Source organism: Lasiosphaeria miniovina, assembly GCF_030549165.1.
Source record: "Lasiosphaeria miniovina strain SMH2392-1A chromosome Unknown B0T26scaffold_2, whole genome shotgun sequence".
NCBI classification, from domain to species: domain Eukaryota; kingdom Fungi; phylum Ascomycota; class Sordariomycetes; order Sordariales; family Lasiosphaeriaceae; genus Lasiosphaeria; species Lasiosphaeria miniovina.
In genome coordinates this window covers 397175-415190 of record NW_026848221.1, presented here as the reverse complement: position 1 = coordinate 415190, position 18016 = coordinate 397175, and the positions used below count along the sequence as shown (strand labels likewise).

Genomic DNA, 18016 nt, shown 5'->3' with positions numbered 1-18016 from the left:
GAGGGGTGATCTAAAGAGAAACTGGAAAAAGGTCATGTGGACCAAAGAGGGAGAGGAAATCTCCAAGCTTGAACAGACACTCATTGTACACAAAAACTGGACGAGATATACGAATGGTTCTTAGCCAACCTGAAGAAGGACGCAGGCGAGAGTCCCACTTCGGCATCGACACCCAAGAAAGCAGAGGAACCTGCTGGTCCAACTCCGCGACTTTCGTTGTACCACCAAAAGGTGCCCGGGAACTTGGCAAGGGATATGGGTCTTATTTGCCCACAAGCAACCTTCAACCCGGTCTTGCTTGGGGAAAAATTACCCAGTGACTTGTCGTCGCTGACTCCACTGTTCTGTTGTCACTGCACCAAGTCCAGGCTGAGTGGCAACGTAGAGGACCACGCAGCTAGACTCCAGTTCTACCGTAAGTTCTAATTGACTTCTCTGGAAACCCTGTTTGGTTTGGGCTGACTGTGATTGTACAATAGTGCTGCCTACCAGCCTCCTGATAAGGTTGACCGACCAGTCCTCCAACAACTGGCAACTCTACGTCGGCTCGGCCCTCTCCAGTTCGGTGTCCATAGTCGTCACTCCGATACTTCCAGCAGGTAAGTTGTCTCAACAGAAGAATCCAAGGAGTTCATCTTATCTAAACTGTCGCGGATCAGACATCCCGGAAATAGCAAGCGTTGCGGCACAGATTGGCACCTTCCAAGCGACTCACCATTCCGAAGCAGACGAATTGCCCGGCTTCTTGGTGCAGCATTCTCCACATGAGATATCCATCCTAGCGTCCAGGGCGTGTGCCTCCATCTTTTTGCAAGTATGGCAGTCCAGTAAACTACCCGGAGCTGCCAACCAATACCCAGCCACGTCCACCACCTCTCGGCCAAACTCCTGACAATTTGCTTAACAGCCAAGGGAGTCCGCCTGGCCGTCGAACATGTTGGGGCGATGCAAGTCCTACAGTACGCGTCAACCTCTCTGCCCTCAGTTAGCGGAGTATCATCCGAGGCAGAGCCGTTGGACGTGGTTCTTGCTGAACAGGGCGTGAGCGCCCATTTCGTGAGCCAGCAGTCATACCAGATTTCGTTCGCATGCAGGCCAAAGTCGTTTGGAGCACAGATTGAGCGATACTCGATCCATGGTCAGTGACACACCCCATATTTGCGTTGGCCGCTATTAAATCCCGATCATTTACAGTGACGCACGATTGCACAGTGTCTGACGGAAGCGGGCCGCGATTCGTCACGATTCGCACGGCCACATGTGTCCACGACAAGGGCGCAGGGACGGATACACAGTCGATCAAATGCGACGAAGTCGAGTTTGAGTTCTCGGACTCTTCAGGTATGCTGACATAGCTGCGAATTCAACTTTTGATTGGAAGAGGGGAGGACTGACAGGTGATATCACCAGTTGCTCGCGAATTCTGCGCAACAATCTCACAGGCAAAGAAAGCCTTGCCTGTGCAATACCTGCAGGGCGTCAGACACGGGGATTGCCTTGTTTATGAGAGGTAGGTTCAAGGAACGGGGGGGACCCTTGAGAAACTCGACCGGCTACAGAAAGGTGTCAGAGTACCTCAATCACCGAGTATTGATACGCTAACATCACTTGCTTCTAGAGAGATGGGCGGCATTGTGATAGGGCACCTGGTCCTTGCCGATGCCCAGCTGAGGGTCGTCCGCGATCTCTCCAGCAGCAAGTACAGGCTGATTGTTGTTCGGAGGGACCGGGTGGGCTCTGTCTGTTTTGAGCGTCAGTCATCACTCCTTTTCCTCAAGAAACAAGAAACTAACTTGAGTCTGTGTGACACATGGCTGACCTTGATGCGCCGTCCAAGTCACGGACGAGTTTCTTGACAGACTGGCCAACGACATGGAGCCACAAACAAAAAGACACATTGCACAGTTTGTCAGTGTGGCAGAAGATGGTGTGAACATCGTCTCAAGACCCATTGAAGTCGGCCGGATATTGCTGGGCGGTGATGGTGAGTTTCGGGCCTGATGACTGGACTTTGCATTTTATTATCCCAGCGACTAACCACCCACATCGGTATAGTGAACTCGGCTTTCCGACCAAAGTAAAACTTTAGGGTAGACTGTAGTCTAGACTAGAACTAGTCTAAGATAGGATGTTAAACACACTGGGATTGGTCACAGTAAGCATTACGCCTAAACCCTAACCCTGGTCGGTTTCAATTTGACACCTGACCCACAAATAATCTCAGCTGCCCCTTGGGCCGGCGTCTCCGCGGATCGGAAGACTGGCCATTTTTCTCCCAACTAAAACTTCGTTCGCGTGACATGCACGACACCACCAATCATGCAAACATGGGAATTGGAAATCACATTGCGCACTGCCGACGCTAGTGGCTTCGCATCTTGCTGTCGTCCTTTGTTTTGATCGGTTTGAAGGGCATTTTCCCTGTGCAATCGTGCATTGCCTTCCAGGGTTGCATCGCCCTCGCTCGACGCTCGCTGGCTCGCCCGATTGGCTGCTTCGCCATAGGGTCTAAAAGCACGCCATCCACCGCGAAACACGCGTTTTGAGCTGTCCAGGCTGTCGCTGGACGCCCGCGCCTTGCTTCACCGTCAGCACGCAATTATCGAGTTGCATGGTTGGGCTGGCGCTGCGCGATTGCCGTCCTGTCTAGCTGTCATTAGCTGAATCTTGGGCGTAGTCGACTCTAATTGTTGTTTCGATCTCTCGACAGAAACGGAGTCAAGCGGCCCTGCTCTGCCGTCTATTTCCCATCTTGGATACGATACCTACAAAGCTGTTGGATAAATAGCTAGCCCGCCTAGTCGCGCCCCGGTGTACGGAGTACATACACACTGGTGCTGCCCCCCGCGCTGGCGCCTCCGCGACCACGCGCCAACCCCCCTGAGAGGCCCACGGGGTGGGGTGCCAGTGTCTCACCGCGCCGCCTGCGTCCATCATCTGGCCAATGCAGATGACGCACCCCCTATCCCCCGCCGCCGCTCCTACAGATTGCGTCTTGCGCCGGGTGCGATGAGCTCAGCTCCATCGCGCGGCACAAACAGTGGCGCGATCCAGGACGACAGCGATTGGGATGATGACTGGGGCTTGGACGACGCTGCCGCCGCCGACGACGCAGGCGGCACTGCTATAAGGTGCGCTTGTGCCCTTGTATATTGTCCCTGGCTCCCGCCTATTCCATCCTATTCTCCCCACCCCCACCCCTTTTCCCGGCCATTCTCTTCCGTGTTGTCGGTCGAGTGGCATGTGACGGAAACGTCGAATACGGCCACCATGCCCCGGGCACTCACTTCTCTTTACGCCACCTTTGGCTCCGCTTCGACCCCACGCAACGCGAGAACCGCAGTACGGCTGACATTTGAGGACGAAAGGCTCGAGGAATGGAAGGATGGCGAACATGATACCAGGTCCGACATCAGCAAGGAGGACGCAGATGTTACGACCGCCCTCATCGAAGTTGGCGGAGAGCTAGGCGAGCCCGAAGTTAGGAGGGGGTTCTGGTCGTCCTCGGACGGCAAGGGAGAGGCCCAGGATCTTGACTCCATCGCCACCCAGGTACGGTTCGAGACCGTCCGGACAGCAGCTGGGGCGCACCGTTGACCCAAGAAACAGCCCAGCGTGTTTGACGACCCGGACCTTGCAGGGCAGTACCTCCCGCAGCCCGACTGGTACGTCCGTCCCGAACCCTTTGACTGTTGGCCACGGGATTTGACATTCTTCCTAGGGAGAACATGCACCGTTTCGACCCCAACGCGCGATGGACCTGGAGGGAAGAGCGCGCCCTGGTCCGCAAGATCGACTTCCGCATCATGCTGTGGACCTGTCTGATGTTTTGCGCCCTCGAGATGGACCGCGCAAACATCAAGCAGGCCGTGACCGACGATCTCCTGCCCGAGCTCGGTCTCACCACCAACGGTCTGCGCGTCCCGACCTGTCACTGACGAAAGATGGCGCTAACCTTGCTCCTCCAGATTACAACATCGGTAACTCGCTGTTCGCCCTCTCGTTCCTTCTCGCCGAGGTCCCATCACAGCTCGTGAGCAAGTGGCTCGGCCCCGACCGCTGGATCCCCATCCAGATGGTTCTTTGGTCTATGGTCGCGTCGAGCCAGTTTATGCTGAGCTCGAGAGCCGGGTTCCTGACATCTAGGGTCTTCCTGGGCGTCCTGCAGGGCGGCTTCATCCCGACCGTGGTGCTCTACCTCTCGTATTTCTACAAGTCGCACGAGCTCTCTATCCGCCTAGGGTTTTTCTGGACCGCCATGGTGTTTGCGGACATCTTTGCGGCCATCTCGGCGTTTGCGTTGCTGCACATGCGGGGCGTTTTGGGGTATTCTGGTTGGAGGTGGCTGTTTCTCGTCGAGGTGGGTCGGTCACGTTGGGAATTATTTGCCCCCTCTGCTGACGTTATTCCCAGGGATTGATCACATTGATCTTTGGCTTACTCGCATTTGGTCTGATGCCGGCTGGCCCGACACAGACTGCGAGCTGGTTCAGGGGCAAGAAGGGCTGGTTCACCCCCAGGTATGATGGCCGATTTACCTACTTCAGCGCTCAATGCCAGTTGCTAACATGGACTTGTTAGGGAGGAGATAATCATCGTCAACCGGGTTATCCGCGATGACCCCTCCAAAGGAGGGATGCACAACCGCGAGCCGCTGACATTCCGCCTCTTGTGGAAGAGTCTGTGTGATTACGATCTGTGGCCTCTCTATTTGATTGGCATTACGAACCACATCCCGTTTGCCACGCCGAGCACGTACCTTACGCTGACCCTGAAAGGCATGGGCTTCACAACCTTTGAGACAAATTTGCTGGTCATCCCGTCGCAGCTCCTTCATGGTGAGTTTACACTGCCTCCTAACTGGCCTGAACAGGTCGGGATTTGAGCTGACATCTCCAGTGGTGAACATGATCATCATCACATATGTCAGCGAAATGGTCAGCCAGCTAGCCCTCGTTGCCGTAATCCCTCAGATCTGGTCGCTTCCATTTCTGCTTTGGTTGAGGTTTGTCGACACATCGACCGTGTCGAGGTGGACAGTCTGGCTGGTCATGACGATCTTCCTGGGGAATCCATACGGTAGGCTGCCCCACTTTGCAGTGACCCAGCTTGCCGCGAATGAAAGCTGACCTTGGCCCGCAGCACATCCCATCCAAGTTGGCTGGGTGTCACGTAACTCCAACACAGTTCGTAGTCGGGCAGTTGGCTCGGCGATGTACAACATGTGTGTTCAGGGGTAAGGTTTTATCCCCAACCCCCTCCCTCCCCCCCCCGGTTGTTATCTCTTGGGCGGTCAAGCTCACCCCAGCGATCCACAGCGGCGGCATCATCTCATCCAATATCTACCGCGAGGACGACGCCCCCCAGTATAACCGCGGAAACAGCGTGTTGCTCTCCGTCGTGGGATTCAACATTGTGCTTTATCTGTCCACAAAGTTGTACTACACGCTCCGGAACAGGTCTAGGGAGGAGAAGTGGAGTAAAATGTCGGAGCACGAACGCTTTCAATATCTGTCTACGACTAATGACTCTGGAAATAAGAGGCTAGACTTTAGATTCGCATCCTAATTATTGTATATAGCACGAGGTTAATTTTCAGGCCGTAGCACGGGCTTGGGAGCAGATTAGTTGGTCATGAGACAACAACCTCGATAGAATCTCGCCACACTTGAGTCGATAAATTGAGTTTGACTCGGCACTGAACAACTCTGGTCCTGCCTGGTAAGCCGCACTTGTCGCGATACTCGGCTCTTGGTTACTCTGGTGGGTTCCAAAGCGTTTGAGGAGTGAAGATCAGTAATCTGATTCATCTCAAATTGGTGGTGTGGTCTGTTGAAAGAGCAAGTGATTAGTGTGCTCACTGTCAGCGCCTGACCTCGGTTTGCGTGGTGAAAATACCGACCAGGGCAGTGGAGGAAATGTTGTTTCGACCATGTTTGTTGGTGTGTGGAGTAGGTGCTGAAGCAAGCCTGACAACTATCAAACAAGCCGTCAGAAGTGGGATAATATTAAAACGCTAGTTGAAGCTACGATAACGTTCATCAAGTGAATGGCCATTAACCTCACTGGGGGTTGGGGTGCGGGCTGTCGGCCGCAAGGGAGAGGATTCTTCCCACAGCCGAGATAGTGACAGCCAAGGCCGTCAAGGGATGCCCACCCAAGGAAGTGATGCCAAAAATGATCAAAAGAAGACAAATCACAACTACACTGGCTTAATTGAAATCTCCCATGGCCCACAGTGGGATCCTGTGTTGAGAGTATTGACGGCACATATAAGTGTTGGAACAACGCGCTAGTCAGCCACAGATGTGGCGGTGGAGGCGCAAGCAGCCACAGGTGGCTGTGGAGGCGCAGGGGCGCAGGCTACCGAACCTAAATAAGTGGCCGTAGGCCACTTCCACCTTCCTTCTTAGGTACACACATAAAAACACAAACGAAATCCTACACTTGAACCACCAGTATACGGCGCGCAGCGCGCCTGTTGATTCCAGTACCGGTACCTGGTGATCCCAATAATAAGGTTCGTCGCTTCCTAGGTAGTTCTATCCCTCCCTTTGAATGCAGCACCTCCTCTTCTTCCACGCCTCAAACACATAAAAGCCCCGGCTTGTCTTTTCAGCCGACAAGCCAGCAATTGAATTACGGCATTAATCACGCAGCTTGTCAATTAAATTTCATCCGCGCTGTTGCAGCCTAGCGCCGTCATTACGATGAAGTGGGGTATCCTGTTCGCTGTCTTTGCCAGCGCAACGGCTTCTGTTTTGCAAAGATCTGACCCCGGCTTTGACGTCAGACTAGTCGACGAGGGAGAGGCTTTTGCGAGCAAGAGAGAAAACGCTCCTCGAGGAAATTGATATCTCGTTATACAGCTCTATCAACAAATCTTCTTTGGCCCGGGGCGAGGGTGTCACTATAACCACAAATGGCGCCTGCGGTATGTATTTCAGGGATTGTTAGTTGGAAGAGTGGTGGTGCTTTGTGAAAGAAAGATGATATGGGATGGAATTTTCTGCGTGGTCAGACGGACTGATAGAGGAATTGAGCAGGTGCATCGCAAATCAAGCTTGTGAACATACCGTCGCCTAGAATTAACCCACTTTTCATGGAATTGAACCACATTTTCCAGACCCTGGTTAGCATGCCTCTGTGCTTCCTTCATTCTTTATTTTTCCTTCATTCTTGGCCTCGGAATGCCCTCATTTCGCGCTGATTATAAAACTTCCCTTGCCTTCTCTCAACAAGTATAATGAAGCGTTCTTTTCTAAACTCTTCGATCTATTTGGCCAGACAATTCAATGCGCGGTAAACTTCGATCACGTACAAGAGACTGCAAACGTGACAGCCGGGACTTTCATCGCCGCAATGGCTCCTCACCAACCCGAGCTTGAAATGTTTTGGGGTCTCATCTACTTGACTGAGGAAATAAACACTGCCACCTTCAACGTATTCGACTCCCTAATTAGTTTCTGGTCCAACGCTATTGAGTGGATGCACAAGAATCAGAACGGTGCGATGATACCATTTAGAGTGCTGCTTGCCGTTCGAGTGAGGGTTTCAGCTAATGCAAAGCCTGCAGAGCTCGCAGTTGGCGTCGAAAGCGACTTTGCCAGATCCATGAACCGAGTCGAGTCTTCTATCCAGCACCTGAAAGACCTGGCCCAGCCTGATAGCATGTCAAAGATGACTCTAAGAGACGCTCGTTTTGCCCCGCAGGATAATATGTTCTCCAGTCCTGATTTGGAGGAAGACGTGGCGCAGCTCTCAGTTGTCCTTTTGCCACAGGCGGTCAACAATGCCGCCTTCTACGGCCGGGATATTCTGTCGGAAATATAATTCATCCTCGATCAGCCAGACTCGACAACGCCGACACTGCACTCGGTCCTTCTCCATGGAATGGGCGGCGTTGGAAAGTCGCAGACTGCCATGAACTATGCCCACACCAGGCAAGACAAATACCAAGTCATCTTGTGGATCAGAAGCGACACACGTCTTTCCTTGAAGGCTAGCATGACGGAAATTGCTAGGTAGTCCATCGACCGTGGCATAGTAATTATGGCATTGCACTTAATGATTATTACAAATGGAACGAAGACTCAACACTCTCCCCATAGACATGCAGCCCCAAGGGCAAAGCCGGGAATTAGTACGACAAGAAAGGAAGCTCGACACCGTCCTTGTGATCAACGACTCAGAAACAACAGGCTGCGTCTCTGCAATGGCAGGGATGTTTTTCAGCCTATCTTCACGTATAATAACCGAGATACAACAGTTCAGCTAATGTCTCTGTGGCTAGAAAGCAAAAAGGTCAGTGCTGCGATGGCTAGCGAATCGATTCCCAAACTTAGAGTCGGCTGGATAGCCGGCGCGAAAAGCGGCGAGTGGTTGGCGGGGAGTTCGTTCAACCTCCCCTCCTTTTGGTAGCGGTCCCACATATCTGGGCATGTACTTCCGAGTGTCCAGTAAGCGTAGGGGGTACCTTCGGGAGCAAGGATGGAGAAGTCGTCGCTGGCCATATCCGGTACCATGGCTTCTAACGCATCGCTACCAAAGATGGCCTTGAACTGTTCTTCAATCGGGCCCACGAGTTTTTGGGCTGTTTTGGAGAGGCGGGACATGCTCGATTTCGTCAATCGTAGGCTCCTCCAAGACGCCCGATGCCTCAGACTCTGCCTTGACGATCCTCTTGACCGATTCGACGATCTTGTCAAACACTTCCACAGAGTAGGCTCTGACATCGACAGTAAGCTCTGCCGTATCTGGGATAGCATTCGGCGAGTTCCCTGCATGAATGCTCGAACACGTGACGACAACAGTCTCGCGTGGGTCAACCTCGCGGCTGACAATGGTTTGAAGCTTGAGCACGACTGAGTAGGCAATGATGACTGGGTCGACGCATCCTTGCGGGGCGCTCGAATGCCCTCCCCTACCGTGGACGATGATGCGAAACGTTCTCTTCCCGGCTAGAGCGTAGCTAGATCCAATCTGGAAGGTGCCGGCTTTGTCGTTGACTATGTGCTGGCCCAGGACGATGTCGGGTCGATGGACCTTTTCGTAGAGGCCGTCTTCCACCATGGCCCTCGCACCACCACCGCGTTCTTCGTTGGGCTGGAAGACGATAATTATGCGACCGCGCCAGTAAGTCAGGTGACCAGCTTTTAGACCAACCCCCTTTTAGACCACGCACTAAAATCGCCACCCCACCACATCATAAAATTCAATTGCTCACAGCTTCGTCAATTAGATAGCTACGTTAATACAGCTTGCAGTGTCAGATTCCTATTCTTCTGAAATTTTAGAATCTATAACATCCTACCCAGCAGCTAATCTTTGTGCGCGGCGGATCTCCTCAATACCAGCAAAGGCCTTATTGGGGTCGATTTCCACCCTCCTTCTCTTCCGGCCTCTCGCACGTTCGAGGTCTTCCTGGGCCGCTTGCAATTGTTGTTGAATGGTAGCCAATTGGAAGGCCATGTTATCGAATTCTTTGTAGGCTTTCCGCATAAAAATCCGTTCGCTGGCAGTACGTTTAGTACCACGTAGAAAACGCTCCCCCTGAGCCGAGAAATCTTCGGCCTTTTTAGGGGTAAACCACAAAGGCCGGCCCTCCGAATTCTTGCCCAGAATGGGGTTATTGAACGACTCAAGGCCTGCAGAAGGTGTGGGGGCTACCGTACTAATGCAGCCATTGGAATTCTTAATAACGAGGCTGTTGCTTAGGGGCTTCCTTAGGGAGACTGGCCACAACCCTGAGGCCTTCCAACCAGCCTTGATATTTGACTCGGTCATTCCGTAGATTCTGGCGCGCCTATAGAATTCTAAAAAGGCTCGTTTTGCAGCCACAGAGTCGCTGGTTAGGCCAGAAAGCAAGTCATTCAGCTGTGCCCTATACTTAGCCTTCAGCGGGCCGAAAACGGCTACATCCACGGGCTGGAGAGCGTGAGAGGTGTGGGCTGGCAGAAATAATAACTGTACGTTGTTGGTAAAAGCCAGCCACATAAATTCCTCAGTGGTATGACTGCCGTGGCCATCCAAAATAAGGAGGCGTTTCTCCTTAGGGTTGGCCGGCTGAGTGGCCGGAAGAAAGACTTCGCGGAGCCATTCGACGGCAGTGTCATCGTCAGTCCACCCGTTTTTGGTTGGTTTGAAGGCCCAACCTTCGAATGGAGTCAAATCGCGTGGGTACCACTGTTGCTGGAGGCTCCCACCCTTGAAAATAACCAGTGGGTTCAAAAACCGGCCGTCGGCCGAAACACACTCTAGAATGGTCGTCTAAATTCGGTCTCTAGACTTCCTCCTTTGTAAAAGCTTTCTAGATTTGGAGCCTACAAAACCAGGGCCGAATAACGGCCTCGCAGGCTCGGTCAGCACGGTTTGCGTGGATTCACCGTGGTCTCTTGGTAGAAATGGAAGGATTTCGGTTCAAAAAGCGGCGGCACCAGTGCTTTCCAAGGTGGGTTGGCTCTCCAGAGGCGGCGAGTATTCTGGTACCCAATTTCCGGATTTGCCTGTGGGCTGGGGGGTTGCCAATGACCCCCTGGAAGAGAACCTATTCTGCGAGACGTTCTTCCAGTGCCGGAGAAAGCTTCTGATTGATTATTTGGGAGTAGGTGGCTGGATTGCTGCCTTTGGATCGATAATATAAAGTGTTGTGGGGGATGCCGTGGTTTTTGGCCGCATCGCGGAGTTTGCCAGTTTTAGCATACTCGGCAAGGGCGTTCTGCAAATCGAACTCGGTATATGGCTTCATTTGAAAATCCTCAAGCCATTGAAAAAAAGGAAACGGATTGGAATTAAATTCGTGAAGTTGTGGGCGATTGAAATAGAAGAGTTTGGTGGCAAGGGTTAGTCATCCTTCTAGAACCTTGTGGTCTAAAAGGGGGTTGGTCTAAAAGCTGGTCACCTGACTTAATGCTTTGCGGCGGCAAGCAGCTCCGCGGCGGCCAAAAGAGCAGCTATATGGAGATCATGGCCGCAGGCATGCATGACAGGCTTCTCTTCCCCATCTGTGTCGACCATGCGCGTGGTGCTGCGGTAGGGGAGGTTTGTTTTCTCGGGAATGGGCAGGGCGTCGAGCTCAGCCCGAAGGAGGACAGTACAGCCAAGTCCATTGTCGAGGATGCCGGCAACGCCGGTTCCCCCAATACCGTCATGGACTGAAAAGCCCAGCGCCCTTAGGCTGCCTGTGGCGATTTGCGCTGTGCGTTCCTCCTGGCAGGAGAGCTCGGGATTCCGATGAATATCTTTGTAGACAGCTTCCTAATGCACAACGTCGGGCCGAAACTTGCAGATAATCTCGTTGATTTTGGTCGGCCTGGTGTTTCGACGCCGCTGATCAAGTAGGCGAAGTTGCATCTTGAATGTGAGCAGCAACGATGAGGCTGAAAAAAAAAAGTTGATGGAACAGAACGGCGCTTGTTGGGCGGATTGGTGCACTATTGCTATTGGGATTCGTGCGTGTTCCTCGGTGAGAAATGATCCAATAAGCTTCAGGGGTGGTTGGTAAGAGTGGCGGGAAGCCAAAAAGCGTCCAAGCTCAACGGGCACGCCGACTCGAGGGTGTGCTTCATTGGCTTTATCCGTAATTCCCCATATGCGACAATACGCAACACCCTGAGACAGATACACTGTTTATCGACATATTGTGGGTTTTTGAATCGCACTGCACACTTAATTCGTGGAGATGGCCGCTAGCCCCCGCGCCTTCTGCAGAAGGCCGCGAGTCGGCTTAAATCGTAAGCCAATAGTGCCGAGTTCGTCTACATCACGGCTTCAGACGACCACGCTTAGGGGCAAATCCCCCGAGCCCCCGGTCTCCGAGGAGAGAGGAACGTGTTGCAATCGTAGCACATAACCTGCCCTCTATCCCGTTCCCTATTTCTTATTTGGCGGCTCCCCAAACCCATACTCCCCTGGTCGGGCCTCCACCCTTTCTCGGGCCAGAAACGCGCCATTTCTCTAGCCTGCTATTCCTCAGTTGCAACCGCTAGCCATGTTCGAAGAAACTAAGCATCGCAGTCCCAAGAAGCGGCCCTGGATGGATATCCTCACCATTCATGGACAACTAACTCTCCCCACGTGCGAGGAACATGAACGGAACGTTCCGGATCAGGAAGTCTCGGAAGAAGACATCGCAAAGAGTTGCTTTCCCATTCCCATTTCATTAGCTGCGATCTGGCGAACCTTAGCAGTACCAAGCTGACAGCTAACATAAACAGTCTACGGAGAGTTCAACATCCGCCTGCAAGATCAGATCGACATGCACGGCTCCATCAGACTGGCGGGCATAGCTGACCTCAAGGGTTGACCCGGACTAGAACTCCCCGTCCTTCCTTCCACGGTTGACCACTTAATAAGAACAATGCGTCTACGGCAGTTGATGCTAGGTCAAGTCTGGAGCTGTCAGCTACCGCGCGGATGTCAACGGGATGGAATCGGGATTGCCTGGGGCGTGGTGTTCCTTGTTTTTCCAATAAAATTAGTTCTTCATCTAAACTGGCACAAGTGACACAAACCTGACAGGCAGATGCAAGTTTGATAGGTAATACCTACGCAAGGCAGACAGTCCGTAATCATCTCATTTATTCCCGTGCATCCCTCACGTCCGCCACGGGCCAAAGCACAATTAGGCGAACCTCAACGCTCTCCCTTATCTGCCAAGGACCGCCGGAATACTCTTCAATGTTGGCACCGTGCGGTGTATGGCCTATGTGTTAAATCAAGTCAGCACCGTGGCGACACTGTCTTCCACCTAGTCATATCAGGAGAAAATGGGGACCGCACTGGCAATTTCGTCATCCTGGTCCGAGGTCCAGGATGTGAAAATAGTGACTTCTTCAGGCTGCTGGTTAGAGAGCCAATGGTACCCCTGGGTCGGTCTGTATGTGAGTGTTATGCTTTGTTCGGCCTTTGTTGGGGCAACTTGGTCAACGTCGACGATGTCGTTGGCCTTTGGATGGACTGTTCGTCGGTCGCACAGCACCAAAGGAGAGCAGCAAACAGTTTGCATGGGCCTCCAGACGCTGGGATTCATCGAGTTAGAGCTCTGCACGCTTCGAGGCGGCATTACGGGGCAAACCACACCCTTACTTAATGATCTTAGCCTTGCACCTCCCTTCCGAAATCTCATAAGGCGAGAGATGGATTTTCAGTGTTTCGAGTCCCCCATCGTACGAGTAGTCTAACAAACGGTTACTAAACGAGAAAACGAGACTTGAATAAAGCCTAGGAATTACCCTACACGTACCGCAGTGCATGAGGTTGGTGGGAGGCAGCGCCCTGTATCGCGCGTCTCCCAGGTTATCCAACTGACCTCTAATTTCACAATCTGCGTTGGTCCTGCGAAGCTGTTGAAGTTCATTAGTTGCCAGTATCTCGAAGTGGGCTTTCTCTGCAGACGGGAAGAAGGCGTACCCCCCAGTCGAAGCACATAGCTTTCGGAGCCTGTAGCACCAACTCAGTGAGAGTGATGGTTTCTTTCAGGTATCTCCAGACCTCCTCCCTGTTTCCATTAGACTCAAAGACCGCAGCACTTAGGTCGCATTTCGACGGCCAGTGGTGGAACTCGAACCCGTGTTCATCTAGATGGTACTCCTGCTCGTGGCCTCTCGTGTCCTGGATCATCAAGCCATCATGGACCTCGTACTCGCAATTGGAAATTGGTTGGATATGATCGGGAAATCCGTACAGTGTGGACGGCTTCTTCTCATCGTACAGGGGAAGATCCGCCAAAAATTTCAGCTTGGCGCGCATTCTCTTTCTCGGCCTTGTTGGGTTTGTATTTGTTTAAGAGATCATGGGCGGCGTAGCTCAACAATGCCGGCTTAGAATCTGTGCCTTATTACGGTCGTTAGACTATGGACGATACGAATGTCGAAAATCCAGGGCACCAGCCTTTAATTAATTAGAACGCTTCCGCGCCTATTGCTTTAAATCTCGTATGATGGGTGAAAAGACGATCGGGCGGTGGCAAACAGCCGTCATTACATGGAATTGGCCCACGATCCCGCTCACTCTCCTCGAAGGCTTTCGCTGCGTGCTTGAGGGTAGTGAAGACGACGACAAGGTTTGTCATGGCCTCAGGATTGAACTCGGCGGTTATTCTTGTCCTCTTAAGGAGCGACTATCGTTTGTTCACATGGCGGCCTTCTTTGGCCAAGACGAATATGTCCTGCACAAAGTTGCGGAGCGGCCAGAACTTCTCAAGGGCGACGGGAATATGCACCTACTCCTCGCCGCGGCTCTCGGGCACCACAAGGGTCTAGTTTTTGGAGCTGATAAAAAAAGGAGCATCTCCGACAGACTCCATCAGGGTTCAACGAGGCGGCCGTCAGCTCATCCCTGTTTGGCTTGCTGCAGCAGGATCCATGATGGCAAGATTCCGACACTCAGTCGTGCCTTTCGATATATTGGAGATACTTCTGGACTCGGACAAGATCGACGCTAATAACTGTGCGTTCATTATGCGCCCGAGAACCCGCCAAGACGGACACGACAGGCCGGGAGAACCACCAATCACGCACTTCAGAACCATAGAAGGGTTTGTTCGGGACATCCAGCCTCAGAACATAGGGCAGCTGCTCTCCTTGATCGATGGACAGTCGGCGGGCTAGCTCCCAGAGACTGTACGACGTTTCGCCTCACGATTTTCCCACTGTGCGGAAAAAGAAGAGTCTCTTGTCACTCTGAAGACCCGCGGACTCAATGTTTTCCACGGGAAACACGCGTCGGACGAGTTTTCGATGGTGACAGAGCATATTGTATACGGCAATTTGTTATTGGAAAATCTCAGCATCCAAATATTCTAGTTGAAATAGAATTTGTTGCTTAGTTTGGGTAGTGACGTTCTTTATCGCGAAGCCCTCTCTAATTATGCTGCACACCCGTTGTCCAATTAATTTGCCGTTTTCTTCGGCAATGACTCAACCCCTGGTCATCTACACCCTTCCCTCCACGCGTTAATACCAAACAATATGGCACCAATTCCTTATTCTGGTTATGATTAGGTCGGCCGAAGTCGGAGTTGCGGTGATGAATCATGCGGGCGCCGATTTGGAAACCTTTTTGAACTTTGGAGCTGATCCCTATTTCTACGTCTATTTTACATCTAATGATGTTTGCGTTTTAAATATGGCACTCGGAAAGGAGCGGCGCAAGCTGTCCGCGAGGGGCCAAACTTTATCTGCCGCAGATTTTCGGTGGCAGGACAAACATTTCACACTCCGACAGTGGGTCAGCGAGTGGTTTCATGACGGCTACAAAAGGAAGGACCGAATTTTGGAGCTGATCGACGGGAACAGCCAGCAGGACGAATTCAGGGTCGAAGATACTGAGACGGATGATATGGGTCCCTATTGTGCGAAGTTTGACCACTCTTGTTGAGCTGATCAAGCCCAACGGACCGGAGCAAGCTTCACACCGAGACAATAGCCAAGCTTCCCGAGCAGTGCAACAATCAATTTACCTCAAGCTGGTCAATTCTTCCAAGGAAGATGTTCAGTCTTCTCCTCGCCATCTACCCTCACCGGCGGAGTCCCCAGCAGAAAGAAGATGACACGGGCCCAAACGGTGTCGCTCGGATTGCGCCAGGAATGCAGGGTGCCACGCTGGACGATGGTGTCGCCGACGCGGAGGACACGGACCTCGCCCGAGTCGAGCGTCAGCTCCATGGCGCCCTGCAGGACGACGCCGAAGTCGATCGTCTCGGTGCGGTGCAGGTCGAGGGTGGCGCCAGGGGCCCAGTCGCAGTACCGCAGCAGCGACTCACCGGGCGCGGGGAACCACACGGAGCTCGGCGCGACGTCTGACGCCCGCGCGACGTCAGATTTCAGGGCTGCGATGTCGGCGTCGTCTGACATGTCGAGCGGCGATGAGAAGGTCTTGTAGCTGTCGAACACCTGCATGCCGATCGACCCGTATCCTCCCACTGTCTCTGGGAGTGATGGCGAGAAGATGGACTTGCCCGAGACGGCATCGTGCGTCGTGGTGTAGCGGTGGGGAGCGGGGGGAGGATCCTCGGGAGTTGACTTGGAGTCGGCCATGGTTGGAGATGTTGATATGTTTTGTTGGCTGAAACTCGATGGCTTGACGGATCTAGGCAATTGAAGGAGGCAGAACGCGTCATTTGACTGATTAAAAGTAAGGAGAAGGGAGGAGATATATATAGCATCAGGCTTTGAACCTCGGAATTGAATAGCCTATTCCCCGCAAGGCCAGAGATGCGGACCAGGACGGCAGCGGCACATGCGTTTTTCCCCTCCAGCCCCAATTAGCATGGCCGCGGCAAGTACCAGCACGGGCCGTTGCAAAGACTCGGCGAGATGATCGGGTTGCACCAGACATTCCGGCGCACCGGATAAATCGGACAACCGTCTCTGCCATGCCTGCCCCGACTAATCTGGACGACTCTCTGCCCCGATCAATCTGGACAACTCTCACAAGCCAACTGCAAGGTTCTTCCTTGATGCAACACGTGCATTTTGTGGAACGGGCTGCTAGAATCCAAGGCGGCAGACAATACCATACCACGCGATGTATGTGCTCAAGACGATAAGAAAGATGGGTTGCTGTTCGATCATGTTGTATAGTAGGGGGAGGGAGCGTAGTTGCTCACGACGGACATATTCATGGATAGAGACTGGTCGGCTTGGACAACCGTTTATTAGCTGGAACCTAATTCAACGTAGTCCCCACGCTTGCATTGCTCTCGATTTCGCGACTCGGTGGCGTTCGATGACGAAACGGTTGCGGACTTCCGAAAGTATAATTCGGCTTCGCCTATCTAAGTCAGCCCAGGCCCCAGACAAAACAGCCCTTGGAAGCCCTTTATGTTGTCAAACTCCACGTCCAACGGCTCGATAATCCAAGATCTGACCCACCACACTCACCCCAGTAAGATGGCCCAAAATGTTGACACACAGCTGCTCAAAGCCGAACGCATCTTCTCGGTTGAGGGCTGGGTCTGCCTCGTCACGGGAGGCGGCACGGGGATTGGCCTGATGTGCGCTCAGGCGCTGGCTGCCAACGGTGAGTGCCTACCCGACTCGTTGATCTCGACGTCCGTCATAGACGCTGAAAGCCAGACATAGGGGCCAGGGTATATATCGCGGGCCGAAGAAAGCACGTTCTTGACAGCGCTGCCGTCGCCCACTCTCCCCACGACGGACCGGGCCAGATCATCCCGTAAGCTGCCCCCTCTATTCACCATGCAAACGAGTATTGAGTCTAACAGAGCAAAGCATTGGCCCATGCGACGTCACTTCCAAGGCGGACCTCGAGAAGCTGTGCAAGGAGCTGGAATCGCGGGAGGACCATCTCAACGTGCTGGTGTGCAACGCCGGGATATCCGGGCCGAAAGCAGTGCCAGACCTCTCTGACGCGACGCAGCTGCGGGCGCGGCTGTGGGAGAAGGAGGAGCCGAGCGAGTGGGACGGCGTGTTCCGGACCAACGTGACCTCTGTTTACTTCACGACGGTCGCGTTCCTGCCGCTGCTGCAGGCGGCGTCGACGCGGCCCGCCCAGCAGCAGCAGCACGCGACTGCAAGCGGATCCCCGCGCCACCTGTGGATGGGGGCCAACGTCATCGTGATCTCCTCCATGAGCGGGCTGATGCGCGGGTCGCAGGGCCACTTTTCGTACAACGCGGCCAAGGGCGCCACGGTGCACCTGACCAAGCTCATGGCCACCGAGTTCGACAAGACGGGCATCCGCGTCAACTCGATCGCGCCCGGATACTTCCCCAGTGAGATGACCATGTCGGACAGCGACGCCCGCGGCAAGAGCTACTTGTCCGACGATATCGTGCAGGGCAAGGGCCACCCCATCCCCGCCGCCCGCGCCGGCAGCGACGAGGAGATGGCCCAGGCGTGCCTGTTCCTGGCCAAGAACCGCTATGTTAATGGCGAGATCTTGGTTGTTGACGGCGGTGTACTGACCCAGGTGCCCGGCCGATAATTACTAGTGTTTTGGCTGTGGGCGATGTTGTTGGGCCAAAGGGGAAAATGAGGCACATGTACGAGGG

The 18016-nt window shown here is 53.4% G+C and overlaps 8 protein-coding genes across 8 annotated transcripts; 3 read left to right on the top strand and 5 right to left on the bottom strand.

Moving 5' to 3' along the window:
- Nucleotides 1-979: 979 nt before the first annotated feature.
- On the bottom strand, nucleotides 980-1548 carry B0T26DRAFT_691889 (uncharacterized protein). Its single transcript, XM_060441148.1, has one exon. The coding sequence runs from the start codon at nucleotides 1154-1156 to the stop codon at nucleotides 986-988; it is 171 nt and encodes a 56-aa protein (XP_060299680.1). The 5' UTR covers nucleotides 1157-1548; the 3' UTR covers nucleotides 980-985.
- Nucleotides 1549-3728: 2180 nt separating this feature from the next.
- B0T26DRAFT_737721 (major facilitator superfamily domain-containing protein) lies at nucleotides 3729-5568 on the top strand (the record flags this gene model as incomplete). The annotated part of the gene is made up of 7 exons (XM_060443490.1): nucleotides 3729-3912; nucleotides 3969-4360; nucleotides 4414-4520; nucleotides 4582-4838; nucleotides 4900-5079; nucleotides 5143-5236; nucleotides 5319-5568. 7 exons carry the CDS (start codon nucleotides 3729-3731, stop codon nucleotides 5566-5568), a joined length of 1464 nt encoding a protein of 487 aa, XP_060299679.1.
- A 1794-nt stretch (nucleotides 5569-7362) lies between these two features.
- On the top strand, nucleotides 7363-7833 carry B0T26DRAFT_747215 (uncharacterized protein; the record flags this gene model as incomplete). The annotated part of the gene is made up of 2 exons (XM_060444817.1): nucleotides 7363-7507; nucleotides 7577-7833. 2 exons carry the CDS (start codon nucleotides 7363-7365, stop codon nucleotides 7831-7833), a joined length of 402 nt encoding a protein of 133 aa, XP_060299678.1.
- Nucleotides 7834-8270: 437 nt separating this feature from the next.
- Nucleotides 8271-9072, bottom strand: B0T26DRAFT_747214 (peptidase M20, dimerization domain-containing protein; the record flags this gene model as incomplete). The annotated part of the gene is made up of 2 exons (XM_060444816.1): nucleotides 8271-8561; nucleotides 8614-9072. The coding sequence occupies 2 exons, from the start codon at nucleotides 9070-9072 to the stop codon at nucleotides 8271-8273; spliced, it is 750 nt and encodes a 249-aa protein (XP_060299677.1).
- A 1833-nt stretch (nucleotides 9073-10905) lies between these two features.
- On the bottom strand, nucleotides 10906-11253 carry B0T26DRAFT_637534 (uncharacterized protein; the record flags this gene model as incomplete). The annotated part of the gene is made up of 1 exon (XM_060436935.1): nucleotides 10906-11253. A coding segment is annotated over one exon (348 nt), but the record flags the coding sequence as incomplete, so codon positions are not given.
- Nucleotides 11254-12757: 1504 nt separating this feature from the next.
- Nucleotides 12758-13749, bottom strand: B0T26DRAFT_764105 (uncharacterized protein; the record flags this gene model as incomplete). The annotated part of the gene is made up of 4 exons (XM_060446436.1): nucleotides 12758-13019; nucleotides 13087-13177; nucleotides 13244-13343; nucleotides 13411-13749. The coding sequence occupies 4 exons, from the start codon at nucleotides 13747-13749 to the stop codon at nucleotides 12758-12760; spliced, it is 792 nt and encodes a 263-aa protein (XP_060299675.1).
- A 1721-nt stretch (nucleotides 13750-15470) lies between these two features.
- B0T26DRAFT_637358 (uncharacterized protein) lies at nucleotides 15471-16037 on the bottom strand (the record flags this gene model as incomplete). The annotated part of the gene is made up of 1 exon (XM_060436916.1): nucleotides 15471-16037. One exon carries the CDS (start codon nucleotides 16035-16037, stop codon nucleotides 15471-15473), a length of 567 nt encoding a protein of 188 aa, XP_060299674.1.
- Nucleotides 16038-16892: 855 nt separating this feature from the next.
- B0T26DRAFT_737717 (uncharacterized protein) lies at nucleotides 16893-17949 on the top strand (the record flags this gene model as incomplete). The annotated part of the gene is made up of 3 exons (XM_060443489.1): nucleotides 16893-17022; nucleotides 17085-17178; nucleotides 17235-17949. The coding sequence occupies 3 exons, from the start codon at nucleotides 16893-16895 to the stop codon at nucleotides 17947-17949; spliced, it is 939 nt and encodes a 312-aa protein (XP_060299673.1).
- Between the last annotated feature and the right edge of the window lie 67 nt (nucleotides 17950-18016).